At 52.3% G+C, this 14,255-nt stretch overlaps 2 protein-coding genes across 2 annotated transcripts; one reads left to right on the plus strand and one right to left on the minus strand.

Moving 5' to 3' along the window:
* Positions 1 to 2,068: 2,068 nt before the first annotated feature.
* On the plus strand, positions 2,069 to 4,548 carry CHCHD10 (coiled-coil-helix-coiled-coil-helix domain containing 10). Its single transcript, XM_075568502.1, has 4 exons — positions 2,069 to 2,227; positions 2,825 to 3,050; positions 3,628 to 3,787; positions 4,369 to 4,548. The coding sequence occupies exons 1-4, from the start codon at positions 2,193 to 2,195 to the stop codon at positions 4,386 to 4,388; spliced, it is 441 nt and encodes a 146-aa protein (XP_075424617.1). The 5' UTR covers positions 2,069 to 2,192; the 3' UTR covers positions 4,389 to 4,548.
* A 2,382-nt stretch (positions 4,549 to 6,930) lies between these two features.
* C13H22orf15 (chromosome 13 C22orf15 homolog) lies at positions 6,931 to 10,448 on the minus strand. Its single transcript, XM_075567882.1, has 5 exons — positions 10,259 to 10,448; positions 9,736 to 9,822; positions 7,938 to 8,064; positions 7,312 to 7,409; positions 6,931 to 7,076 (listed from the first exon to the last, which is right to left on the minus strand). The coding sequence occupies exons 1-5, from the start codon at positions 10,281 to 10,283 to the stop codon at positions 6,931 to 6,933; spliced, it is 483 nt and encodes a 160-aa protein (XP_075423997.1). The 5' UTR covers positions 10,284 to 10,448.
* Positions 10,449 to 14,255: the final 3,807 nt, after the last annotated feature.

Genomic DNA, 14,255 nt, shown 5'->3' on the forward strand with positions numbered 1-14,255 from the left:
AACCGCCGGTGGGGGTGTGGCCACGCCTCCTTCGCAGGGTTTGAACTCAATTTGATTGAGTTGTAAAAAACCCTGCCGCACGGCGCGGATGCACCTTCAGCGGGACGGTGTCTACTGGGCCCAGCCCCATTGAGTGGCGGTGCTTACACGCACAGCGCACGCCGCACCGTGCGCACAGGCAGTTACTGGGACCGCAGCCTAAATCCTTGCACACTCATACACAGAATGGCGTCGCTGAGATTACTACACAGACGCTGCTTGGCGGAGGTATATTTCAGCTGAGTTGTGACAAAATAACATCAGCGCTGGAATTTTGCCCTTTCATACATAGAGCCCTTAATGTTATGTGTCCCTCCTCCTCCTCCTGCAGCTTTATTGTGAATAGATTAAACTTGCTCTCAAATGAGAAATACATTTTTTTTTTATAAAATACACGTTTCATTTCAGTTTGCTTTTCTTAACTGATTGTTAGTAAACTATTAAGAGCTAAGGCCTTCATTGTGTCTCCCTTACAGTCGAGGAATCAATGTCATTATATATATATATATATATATATATATATATATATATTTAAAAAAAACACAAATTACTGCTTCAAAAAATCATTATAAAGTAAACGTCATAAAAACCACGCAATAAAGCAAACATACTGCTGGTGGCGGTGCTATAGGGAAAATATATTGAAACAAAGAAAGAAACCCACAAGCCCTCTGATGTATCCAGAAAGTAACAATACATTAACCGAAAAACAACAACGCATTGAATTTAAAAAAAACAGATTAAGATCAAAACTGGAACCTAAAGAAACTTTTATAGGTTATCTCACAAAGGGGCCTATGCAGAGAGCAGCGAATTTTAAAATTGGCGAATTTATTAAAAAGTAGCTTTTTTGGAGAGTTTTATTCTCCATATGCAGAAAAGTGCGAATTCTGCTATGTTTAACATGGATGCGTGTGGCGAGTTTAAATTGGCGAGATGCGCGCTTCAGAAACGTGTAAAAACAAATTCGCGCCTTTTTTTTCCCTTTGCAATGGCCGCGAGCGGCAGCTTCTTGCCAATTTTTTCTGGCGAGGCAAAAAGGAGACAATCGCGCCATTTTATTGGCGCGAACAGCCGCTAGATGCCGTTCGCGCCTCTCTGCATTAGGATATTTTTAAAACTGGCGAGATTGAGGTTCTCGCCAGCCGCGAGGCGAGTTTTACAAATAGAAAAGAAAAATTGGCGCGTTTTTCGGAACTCGCCATTTTCTGCTGCTTTCTGCGCGATTTTCTCCAAAAAATGGCGAATTTCGAAATAGCGCTGCTCTCTGCATAGGCCCCAAAGGCTGAAATAAACCACAAAGGGGACATTTAGAGCCCTAATTAGGTCTGGAATTTACCATCTGCTGTTTATTAGCTGCAGCTTCCAATCCAGGCAGCCACACATGGGACTTTGGGTGAAGTATATTTGTGTATGCTCACTAGTATTGCACTACAGTTGGGACTATAATGTGCCGCACTCACAGCTTTCATATGTATTTTTTCAGCACATGAAATACTGATGTACAACTTCTATTTTGTGTCAGCTACTCAGGACATTTCACTTTTTACTATGCCATGTATTATCTTTGGCTTAAATACCTAATCTAACAGGATCTAGTTAGGTGCAGTTCTGTTCCACTTAGCATTACTGTCAGTGTTCTGCTCTTTACCTTATTCTGACTCGCCAGTCATTACCTTCAGTGAGATCTATTCAGAAATCAGGTCAGAACAATGATATTATCTCTGCTCCTATTACATAAACCTGACTTTATATTTCACATACAAGATACAGCTCTCTATATAACTGTATCTGTGTGAGAGACAGAAGGGGGGTGGGGGGGTGCACTGTAGTGAGTTACATTTAAGAATCTATAGAAGTAAAATATAACTTGTCAGAGGAGTAATTGTGACCTCGATGATAATGAAGTCTGTGGGGACCATGATTCTGAGCCTGGTGACTCTGCAGGTCCCCGGCCTGTGACAGCCACAAGCACGTGGAATCATGACCCCAGGAGTCATGCCAGGTATAGAGCACTTGCAGATTGTGACGTCAGTGGAAAGCGCCAGCTCCTCCGGAGGCTGCTGGAATCTGACGCCGGCACGTGAGTGTCCCTTTAAAGTCTGCGAGCTGTCAGTGTCACCCAGAGACTCCAGAGCCGATCAGAGGTCACGATGCCCCGCGGCAGCCGAAGTGTCCCCTCCCGCAGGTGAGATACGGAGCTCGGCCCGAGAGGGGTTAGACTAGGGGACACAAGGTCACACACTGCCGGCTGCCGTTGGGGACAATGTCACAGGGAGGGAAGAGGATATACTTAGTGACACTGATTCCAGATTAACAGGGGTCGGACTTTATATGGGATGTCATGTCCTTACTGATTATTGGGGACAGCCTGACTTTTTTATATGGGATGCCATGTCCTTCCTGATTATTAGGGACAGACTGATTTTATATGGGATGTCATGTCCTTACTGATTATTGGGGACAGCCTGACTTTTTTATATGGGATGTCTTGTCCTTCCTGATTATTAGGGACAGACTGATTTTATCTGGGATGTCATGTCCTTCCTGATTATTGGGGACAGCCTGACTTTTTTATATGGGATGTCATGTCCTTCCTGATTATTAGGGACAGACTGATTTTATCTGGGATGTCATGTCCTTCCTGATTATTGGGGACAGCCTGACTTTTTTATATGGGATGCCATGTTCTTCCTGATTATTAGGGACAGACTGATTTTATATTTCTGGATGACCTGACATTCCTCTCTCTCCCTCCCCCCCCCCCCCCCCCTGCTGCCGACAGCCATGCTCCATCTCATGCCCCTGCTCCCTCTCATGCCCCTGCTCACCCCCCACCTTCTGCTGTGGCTGCGGCCCCTGCCCAGTCCCAGGGGCCCGGGATGATGGCCCAGATGGCCACTACAGTAGCCGGGGTGGCCGTGGGGTCGGCGGTGGGCCACGTCCTTGGAGGGGCTCTCACAGGTGCGTTCAGCGGAGGCAGCTCTGAGCCAGCAAAGCCAGCAGCGCAGGTGAGTAATGAGGTCGTTCTATGAACAGGCTACCGATGCCTGACCTCCAACTCCTCGCCCAGTGCAGTCGCTGATCTCATTTATGGTCATTAATAACACCAACATAATCTGTAGAGCAGTACAATGGGAGGTTTCTGACTTAAATATAAATAGGTAACAAAAAAGCAGATGTAACATGTACGGTGCATTATATAGATAGTAAATACATTGATATGACACTTGTAGCCACAAGGAAAGGAATCACAGGCCACGTGTGGCACCCACACTGCAGAGTATCCTGAATTTGGACCCACAGAACCTTCAGCTAAATATACAGTTGTGGGTTTGACCCGTATTGCTATAGGTGTATATTATGTTGACCAGCTTACTGGGAATGTAATGCATCCTATATACTTTGACCTGCAGCAAACTTCTATAGGGAGGAGCGCGGTATTATGTACAGTTTCTCATCCTATATACTAGGTGGGTTTTTTCCTGCAAAACTTTTCACAAAAGCAACGCACTTCTAAATAAAATAATTCGCCAAGCATTAAAAATCCACGCGTGTCAATTGAGTCTCTCCGTCCTTCACCCCTAGGAGCCCCCGAGAGCCCCCACCCAGTCCCAGCAGCCTCAGTCCACGTACGGTCCCTGTCACTATGAGATGAAGAAGTTTGTGGAGTGTGCCACCACGCAGAGCGACCTGACCCTGTGTGAGGGATTCAGCGAGGCGCTCAAACAGTGCAAATACAGCAACGGTGAGGAGGAGGAAGCGGACATTACATTGGGGTGCTGTGTGAGGGGGGGGAAGCGGACATTACATTGGGGTGCTATGTGAGGGGGGGGAAGCGGACATTACATTGGGGTGCTGTGTGAGGGGGGGGAAGCGGACATTACATTGGGGTGCTATGTGAGGGGGGCGAAGCAGACATTACATTGGGGTGCTATGTGAGGGGGGGAAGCGGACATTACATTGCGGTGCTATGTGAGGGGGGGGAAGCGGACATTACATTGCGGTGCTATGTGAGGGGGGGAAGCAGACATTACATTGGGGTGCTATGTGAGGGGGGGAAGCGGACATTACATTGGGGTGCTATGTGAGGGGGGGAAGCGGACATTACATTGGGGTGCTATGTGAGGGGGGCATTACATGGGGAGGGCTGTGAGCATAACTTTTTTTTTTACTATATATTTTTCTGGTTGCCATGGTAATTTTATCGTTTTATCTTCATCTTTCATTTTTCTTTATTGCTGTTCCGCGGTGATTTGGTAACGCCGTTCGCTGCCCGACCGCGATTACAAACTGGTCTCTCACTGCCCTTCCCTCTGTGCCCTGCAGGGGTCTCCTCCCTCCTGTGACATCGATCAGCCCTGGAGCCAGCGTCCATCAGATCTCCCACAATGCATTGCAGCTGCGAGCCGGATACAGGCCCGGATGTCCCCTGCGCCAGACCTGCCGCGTCCGCCGTCTGCTTTGTCTCCCGGCGCAATGAATAAATGTAGATCTTTATTTTAGTTATACGCGTGTCCTGTGTGTCTGTACGGTTGGCAACTATTTATAAAACTAAGCCACTTATCTCCGGTCTACGGGTTGAGCTGAGTAATCTCCGGGCGGCGGCGACAGCAGCATCATCTCCCCCTGAAAATCCCGTCAACAAGGCTGCGCGACGTCAAATGGCGTGGCGTTGCCATGACAACGGATACTACGTGACGCCCAGTTGCCATGACAACGGGATGCTCCGTGACGTCGAGCAGCATTGTGTTGCCATGACAACGGGGTGCCATAAGGCGTCCCGTTGTCATGGCAACTTGGCGTCGCGTGACACCGTGATGTAATGTTGTCATGGCAATGCGCGCCATTTGATGTCGCGGAACCATGCTGAGGGCATCTTGCAGGGGAGATGATACCGGGGGAGAAAGGATGCCGCCGGCAAGAGAAATAAATATATAAATGTAAAAAAAGTCTCCAGGTTAGCCTTCCGGAGAAGGTGGCAACCCTGATTACTACGACGAAAAAATAAGGTGTTACTAAAACATTGTGAAAGAGACCAATGAGGTCTTAAATAAAGCGAGTAAAAACAGTATAATTAGTAGTAAAATAGTATTCTTAACCTGTATAAATGAGTGTGTAAGAAAACAAGATGCGGCTCAAAAACCCAAAACGGAAGATTCGCTTTCAACGCTTCCCAAGAATGTCGCACATATGAAAAACAATTGCGAGCGCAAATCTATGCTGCCGACTCTCTATAAGACTGTTTGTAACCAGTATCTCTCTGCATATAAGATCTTGAGACGCCTTTTTTTTCACATGGAATATATTCTCTCTTTTTTTAAAATGATTTTTAAGCGATGTGCATGATTTTATATGTATTTTATTTATTCACCACACTGGTTGCCATAGATTTGCGCTTCACATTGTTTTTCATGTATGAGTATGCTGCATTACTACAGGTACCAGGTGTACCTACTATACAGAAGTGTGTGTCTGGGTTCGGGACCGCCCATAGGAATTACTTGGAACCTGCATCGAGCACCCGTACAGGAACCACAGCTGGACCTCATTGTGTGTGACAAATGTTACAGGTTCTGGTATCTGTGTGTGGCCCCTCAGGAGGGCTGGATCTTTTGCTGGGATGTGTGTGGCCCCTCAGGAGGGCTGGATCTTTTGCTGGGATGTGTGTGGCCCCTCAGGAGGGCTGGATCTTTGCTGGGATGTGTGCGGCCCCTCAGGAGGGCTGGATCTTTTGCTGGGATGTGTGTGGCCCCTCAGGAGGGCTGGATGTTTTGCTGGGATGTGTGTGGCCCCTCAGGAGGGCTGGATCTTTTGCTGGGATGTGTGTGGCCCCTCAGGAGGGCTGGATCTTTTGCTGGGACGTGTGTGGCCCTCAGGAGGGCTGGATCTTTTGCTGGGATGTGCGTGGCCCCTCAGGAGGGCTGGATCTTTTGCTGGGATGTGTGTGGCCCCTCAGGAGGGCTGGATCTTTTGCTGGGATGTGTGTGGCCCCTCAGGAGGGCTGGATCTTTTGCTGGGATGTGTGTGTGGCCCCTCAGGAGGGCTGGATCTTTTGCTGGGATGTGTGTGGCCCCTCAGGAGGGCTGGATCTTTTGCTGGGATGTGTGTGTGGCCCCTCAGGAGGGCTGGATCTTTTGCTGGGATGTGTGTGGCCCCTCAGGAGGGCTGGATCTTTTGCTGGGATGTGTGTGTGGCCCCTCAGGAGGGCTGGATCTTTTGCTGGGATGTGTGTGGCCCCTCAGGAGGGCTGCATCTTTGCTGGGATGTGTGTGGCCCCTCAGGAGGGCTGGATCTTTTGCTGGGATGTGTGTGGCCCCTCAGGAGGGCTGGATCTTTTGCTGGGATGTGTTTGTGGCCCCTCAGGAGGGCTGGATCTTTTGCTGGGATGTGTGTGGCCCCTCAGGAGGGCCGGATCTTTTGCTGGGATGTGTGTGGCCCCTCAGGAGGGCTGGATCTTTTGCTGGGATGTGTGTGGCCCCTCAGGAGGGCTGGATCTTTTGCTGGGATGTGTGTGGCCCCTCAGGAGGGCTGGATCTTTTGCTGGGATGTGTGTGTGGCCTCTCAGGAGGGCCGGATCTTTTGCTGGGATGTGTGTGGCCCCTCAGGAGGGCTGGATCTTTTGCTGGGATGTGTGTGTGGCCCTCAGGAGGGCTGGATCTTTTGCTGGGATGTGTGTGTGGCCCCTCAGGAGGGCTGGATCTTTTGCTGGGATGTGTGTGTGGCCCCTCAGGAGGGCCGGATCTTTTGCTGGGATGTGTGTGGCCCCTCAGGAGGGCTGGATCTTTTGCTGGGATGTGTGTGTGGCCCCTCAGGAGGGCTGGATCTTTTGCTGGGATGTGTGTGGCCCCTCAGGAGGGCTGGATCTTTTTCTGGGATGTGTGTGGCCCCTCAGGAGGGCCGGATCTTTTGCTGGGACACAGCTCGGTTCTTGGTGGGGGAGCGGACCAATGCTTCTTTGGGGGTCCGGGCCCTCCTGTGCGTGGGACCGCGACCCTTCTCTCTCAGGTTGGGGTGTGACAGCTTCTGCAGACGCTCTGAAAGAGGAACGCAGTTATGGAGCACAAGAGATGGGCATTATAAATATGGCTTCCGCCCCTCAGTGACCATCTAGTACTGGTCAAGGTAGAGTTCCATAAAGTAAATGGAGAGACCTGTGACCAATGGACAGCAGCTTGGGAGATCATGTGATCCACTGCCATCCAATCAGACCCAAGACCCCCCCCACCCCCCACGCCCCATTAACACCTTACACACCCGGGGTCTCCTCACCTGCTAGCTCTGGATGGCGTTTCCCCAGGTTTTCCAGCATGGACTCATAACGCGCTGGTTCCGATCCGTATACAGTGGTCGACAAATCACCAAAAAATCTACTCGCCGAACAAAAAAATCTACTCGCCACCTAGTACCAAACGTGTGCTGCTTGGGCCAATAGGAGCTCGCCACTATATATATATATATATATATATATATATATATATATATATATATATATATATATATATATATATATATATATATAGTACAGACAGTATATCATTAGTGTTGGGCTACGCTTATAGTGCCGCCGACGTCAGAAACAGAGCAATCTGATTGGCCTAGATACAGTGATCTTGTCTCCTCCCACAATGGTCAAGACGGCTCTTTCGAAAGTGCCATTGACCCAGAATTCTTAGAAGCGGGATCCTTCCCTTCCACAACGCCAACATGGACATAGAGAAGCTATATAAAAGGATATGTCAGGAGGCCGCCATCTTGGATTAGTGATGTCATTGTATGAGACAGGCTCAGTACGCTGAGATTCATTACTCATTCCCCGGGGATACCCCGCTCCTGTGTACGTGTGTCTGCTGGGTGAGATTTAGAGGTTCCCCCCTGGTGATGGGAGGAGGCTGCACTTACGGATAATTCTGACCAGGATATAGTGGTGTCGCTCCCGCAGGTAATGTGAGGCCGACTCCTGAGATCCCTCCACGTCACACAGATTAATCAGGGACCCCGACTCATCCAGGAGATCTATAGAGACTGGGATACGAGGATGAGGTGTGCGTGCGTACGCGTGATTTTTAGCATCAGTCTCAGACTTTAAAGGCAGAGATCAGTAATGTAAATGAAATTACAATTTGTTTTTACTTAGAACCCACATATTTCTCAGAGTTCAAGTCATACGTGCGTGGGGTTTGTGTGGGTATAGAGTTAGGGTGTGTGTGTGGGTATAGGGTTAGGGTGTGTGTGTGGGTATAGGGTTAGGGTGTGTGGGGGTATAGGGTTAAGGTGAGTGTGGGTATAGGGTTAGGGTGTGTGGGTTAGGGTGTATGGTGGGTATAGGGTTAGGGTGGTTAGGGTGTGTGGGGGTATAGGGTTAGGGTGGGTGTGGGTATAGAGTTAGGGTGTGGGGGTATAGGGTTAGGGTGTGTGGGGGTATAGGGTGGGTGTGGGTATAGGGTTAGGGTGTGTGGGTATAGGGTTAGGGTGTGTGTGGTTATAGGGTTAGGGTGTGTGTTTGTATAGGGTTAGGGTGTGTGTGTGGGTAAAAGGAAAGGGTGTGTGTGTGGGTATAGGGAAAGGGTGTGTGTGGGGGTATAGGGTTAGGGTGTGTGGGGGGGTATAGGGTTAGGGTGTGTGTGTGGGGGTATAGGTTTAGGGTGTGTGTGTGTGTGTGTGTTTATAGGGTTAGGGTGTATGTGTGGGTATAGGGTTAGGGTGTGTGTGGGGGTATAGGGTTAGGGTGCGTATGTATAGGGTTAGGGTGTGTGTGGGTATAGGGAAAGGCTGTGTGTGGGGGTATAGGGTTAGGGTGTTTGTGTGTGGGGGTATAGGGTTAGGGTGTTTGTGTGTGGGGGTATAGGGTTAGGATGTATGTCTGGGTATAGGGTTAGGGTGTGTGTGGGTATAGGGTTAGGGTGTGTGTGTGTGTGGGGGGGGTATAGTGTTAGGATGTGTGTGGGGGTATAGGGTTAGGGTGTGTGTGGGGGTATAGGGTTAGGGTGTGTATGTGGGGGTATAGGTTTAGGGTGTGTGTGTGTGTTTATAGGGTTAGGGTGAATGTGTGGGTTTAGGGTTAGGGTGTGTGTGGGGGTATAGGGTTAGGGTGCGTGGGTATAGGGTTAGGGTGTGTGTGGGTATAGGGAAAGGCTGTGTGTGGGGGTATAGGGTTAGGGTGTGGTGGGGGTATAGGGTTAGGGTGTGTGTGTGGGTATAGGGTTAGAGAGTATAGGGTTAGGATGTGTAGGTGAATATAGGGTTAGGGTGTATGTGTGGGTATAGGGTGTGTGTGTGGGTATAGGATTAGGATGTGTGAGTATAGGGTTAGGGTGTGTGTGGGGGTAATAGGGTTAGGGTGTGTGTGGGTATAGGGTTAGAGAGTATAGGGTTAGGATGTGTTGGTGAATATAGGGTTAGGGTGTGTGTGTGGGAGGGGTATAGGATTAGGATGTGTGAGTATAGGGTTAGGGTGTGTGTGGGGATAATAGGGTTAGGGTGTGTGTGGGTATAGGGTGTATGTGTGGGTATAGGATTAGGATGTGTGAGTATAGGGTTAGGGTGTTTGTGGGGGTATAGGGTTAGGGCATGTGTGTGGGTATAGGGTATATATACCCTTTTTTGTCAGTAGAGGTGCGCACCCATCCCTTCCAAGGTGTAGGTCCCATACTCACTCTCTGCACCCCACTCCCCCCCCCCTGGATCTCTACTCACCCTCCGGCCCACAGTGACAGTTTTCCCTCAGGCACTCCGTGAGGTTGACTACCCTGCAGTTAGGGTTTAGTATAAGCTGACAATCGGCTGTGAAAGGGTTAAAGACGCCACGTTTAGTTCACACAAAGGAGGGGTGTATATGACCCCCCACACATACAGTATACACCCCAAGGGTTAAAGAGCCCCGCAATATAAATGATCTCTACGAAGATTCACAATGGGAGCCATATTTAATGTTTCCCCCCCAAAATATTTGATGGGAACGTTTTTTTAATAGATAACTGCAAGACAATGTATGTATCTGTATAATATATGGAACTGTGTTAACCCCTTCAGTGCTAGAGGTACCTGCAACACAATGCACAGCACTGAAAGGGTTATAGCAGAAATTGCACTATGCTATAACCCTTTCAGTGGTGTGCATTGTGTTGCAGGTACCTCAAGCACTGAAGGGGTTAACACAGTCCCATAGCTGTGTGACATGCTGTCTGTCTCTGTTCCCTTCCTGTGCCCTGGTACCTACCTCCAAACTTCACAGTAACAAACATGTTACCCTCCGTTACTCTCTCCGCTGTCAGATTTCGCACCGATCTCTTTCCTCAGCTCTCACGGTTCCTTTTTGATTGTCCCATACGGGGGTCACATCTGATGAAGGAGTTGGTGGTGTAATTATGGGGTCTGGCTCCAGGGTATTTAGAGAAAAGCAGAGATTCTGGCTATGAATTCTTTTATGAGCATAATACTCCTTTAGATGTTCAGAAGAAGAGAAACTTCTACTGGAATGATGCGTTGTCCAGCCTGGGGTCTGTGTCCAGTCTGTGACCGGCTCAGCCTGGGGTCTGTGTCCAGCCTGTGACCGGCTCAGCCTGGGGTCTGTGTCCTGCCTGTGACCGGCTCAGCCTGGGTCTGTGTCCTGCCTGTGACCGGCTCAGCCTGGGGTCTGTGTCCTGCCTGGGACCGGCTCAGCCCGGGGTCTGTGTCCTGCCTGTGACCGGCTCAGCCTGGGGTCTGTGTCCAGCCTGGGACCGGCTCAGCCTGGGTCTGTGTCCTGCCTGGGACCGGCTCAGCCTGGGTCTGTGTCCTGCCTGGGACCGGCTCAGCCTGGGGTCTGTGTCCTGCCTGGGACCGGCTCAGCCTGGGGTCTGTGTCCTGCCTGGGACCGGCTCAGCCTGGGGTCTGTGTCCAGCCTGGGACCGGCTCAGCCTGGAGTCTGTGTCCTGCCTGGGACCGGCTCAGCCTGGGGTTTGTGTCCTGCCTGGGACCGGCTCAGCCTGGGGTCTGTGTCCTGCCTGGGACCGGCCCAGCCTGGGGTCTGTGTGCTGCCGGGACCGGCTCAGCCTGAGGTCTGTGTCCTGCCTGTGACCGGCTCAGCCTGGGGTCTGTGTCCTGCCTGGGACCGGCCCAGCCTGGGGTCTGTGTCCTGCCGGGACCGGCTCAGCCTGGGGTCTGTGTCCTGCCTGTGACCGGCTCAGCCTGGGGTCTGTGTCCTGCCTGGGACCGGCTCAGCCTGGGGTCTGTGTCCTGCCTGGGACCGGCTCAGCCTGGGGTCTGTGTCCTGCCTGTGACCGGCTCAGCCTGGGGTCTGTGTCCTGCCTGGGACCGGCTCAGCCCGGGGTCTGTGTCCTGCCTGGGACCGGCTCAGCCCGGGGTCTGTGTCCAGCCTGTGACCGGCTCAGCCTGGAGTCTCTGTCCTGCCTGGGACCGGCTCAGCGTCGGGTCTGTGTCCTGCCTGGGACCGGCTCAGCCTGGGGTCTGTGTCCTGCCTGGGACCGGCCTAGCCTGGGGTCTGTGTCCTGCCTGTGACCGGCTCAGCCTGGGGTCTCTGTCCTGCCTGTGACCGTCTCAGCCTGGGGTCTGTGTCCTGCCTGGGACCGGCTCAGTCTGGGGTCTTTGTCCAGCCTGGGACCGGCTCAGCCTGGAGTCTGTGTCCAGCCTGTGACCGGCTCAGCCTGGGGTCTGTGTCCTGCCGGGACCGGCTCAGCGTCGGGTCTGTGTCCTGCCTGGGACCGGCTCAGCCTGGGGTCTGTGTCCTGCCTGGGACCGGCTCAGCCTGGGGTCTGTGTCCTGCCTGGGACCGGCTCAGCCCGGGGTCTGTGTCCTGCCTGTGACCGGCTCAGCCTGGGGTCTGTGTCCTGCCTGGGACCGGCTCAGCCTGGGGTCTGTGTCCTGCCTGGGACCGGCTCAGCCCGAGGTCTGTGTCCTGCCTGGGACCGGCTCAGCCCGGGGTCTGTGTCCTGCCTGGGACCGGCTCAGCGTCGGGTCTGTGTCCTGCCTGTGACCGGCTCAGCCTGGGGTCTGTGTCCTGCCTGTGACCGGCTCAGCCTGGGTCTGTGTCCTGTCTGGGACCGGCTCAGCCTGGGGTCTGTGTCCTGTCTGGAACCGGCTCAGCCTGGGGTCTGTGTCCTGCCTGGGTCCGGCTCAGCCCGGGGTCTGTGTCCTGCCTGTGACCGGCCCAGCCTGGGGTCTGTGTGCTGCCGGGACCGGCTCAGCCTGGGGTCTGTGTCCTGCCTGGGACCGGCTCAGCCCGGGGTCTGTGTCCTGCCTGGGACCGGCTCAGCCTGGGGTCTGTGTCCTGCCTGGGACCGGCTCAGCCTGGGGTCTGTGTCCTGCCTGGGACCGGCTCAGCCTGGGGTCTGTGTCCTGCCTGGGACCGGCTCAGCCTGGGGTCTGTGTCCTGTCTGGAACCGGCTCAGCCTGGGGTCTGTGTCCTGCCTGGGTCCGGCTCAGCCCGGGGTCTGTGTCCTGCCTGGGACTGGCTCAGCCTGGGGTCTGTGTCCTGCCTGGGACCGGCTCAGCCTGGGGTCTGTGTCCTGCCTGGGACAGGCTCAGCCTGGGTCTGTGTCCTGCCTGTGACCGGCTCAGCCTGGGGTCTGTGTCCAGCCTGTGACCGGCCCAGCCTGGGGTCTGTGTGCTGCCGGGACCGGCTCAGCCTGGGGTCTGTGTCCTGCCTGGGACCGGCTCAGCCCGGGGTCTGTGTCCTGCCTGGGACCGGCTCAGCCTGGGGTCTGTGTCCTGCCTGGGACCGGCTCAGCCTGGGGTCTGTGTCCTGCCTGGGACCGGCTCAGCCTGGGGTCTGTGTCCTGCCTGGGACCGGCTCAGCCTGGGGTCTGTGTCCTGTCTGGAACCGGCTCAGCCTGGGGTCTGTGTCCTGCCTGGGTCCGGCTCAGCCCGGGGTCTGTGTCCTGCCTGGGACCGGCTCAGCCTGGGGTCTGTGTCCTGCCTGGGACCGGCTCAGCCTGGGGTCTGTGTCCTGCCTGGGACAGGCTCAGCCTGGGGTCTGTGTCCTGTCTGGAACCAGCCCAGCCTGGGGTCTTTGTGTTGGTATCTAAGAGGTGACAAAAGCCTGTGCTGACGAGTGTAATTAACCCCTCTGAGGTTTTACAAGCACTGGATGGGCGGGATAATTCCTGTTTTCGCTGCCACTTGTCCCAACAAACAGACTTCTCTGTAGAGTGCAGCTCGCTCCTTCTGCACGTGAGTTACCATGCAAAGAATAACCTGGAAACTCCTCAACCACTGAACCAGGGACAAAGCTAGATATTTATGGAACGCTTCTTGTATGTTTCGTTATTGTCATCACACCCACATTGTACTAATACTTACATACACACTTATATATATATATATATATATATATACTGTATATAGCAAATGGAAATATTACTGTATGGTCATTTGCATGTCTCAGAGAGGTCTGCAACCCCGCCTTTCACCATTATCACCCAGCACACAGCACTTCCACTGCAGCAAGGGATTCTGGGAAATGACACACAAATAAGCACACAGTGACACCTTTTGCCTGAAAACCATTCAACATGGTTCCCTATAGGCTTAAGCTTGCTGCATGGTCACAGCTTTGAGCACAGCCAGGGTTAAGATGCATAGCCAGTAAACCCACCCACAGACAGACTGTTTCGACCTTAATGGGTCTCATCAGTGTGGGGTTGGTTACACTGGCTATGCAAAAATGAAGCAGGGATCAGTTTTACCATACTTAGTTAAGTTATGGCAGGTAAAAGTTTACCCACCATAACTTAACCAAGTATGGTAAGACCGATTTTTACATTTTTACAACCCCAATAATAATGCAAACAAGGCAGGGAGAGAATTTTTCATCTGTAAATCGGGGACAATGAGATTTGGCCGCTATGAATTGTGTGCCCCCCTGACTCCTCATTACATCACATGATGACATCACAGCTTCTATATGATGTAATGACCTCTCACTATAAGAGAGAGGCGAGCCTTTTATTTGGGATGCCGTTTCCATAGCAACAGAAAACAATGGAGAAACTCGAGTTCTCACCAGAAGGAATGGAAATCAGAGAACAAAGCCCGGGGCAAAGATATTCTGTAACCAGGGGATACCCGCACCTCACCCCCCCCCCCTCCCTCCTACCCCCTTCCTCACCCGCCCCTAACTTCTCACCCCCCTCTGGTTAGACGGAGGTTTGTCAGTAGTTACTCTGCTTGTGTTATTTACACTGAGGATATGGAACCGCAGGATCATACATTCTATT

The sequence above is a fragment of the Ascaphus truei genome, chromosome 13, assembly GCF_040206685.1.
Source record: "Ascaphus truei isolate aAscTru1 chromosome 13, aAscTru1.hap1, whole genome shotgun sequence".
Classification (NCBI taxonomy): Eukaryota; Metazoa; Chordata; class Amphibia; order Anura; family Ascaphidae; genus Ascaphus; species Ascaphus truei.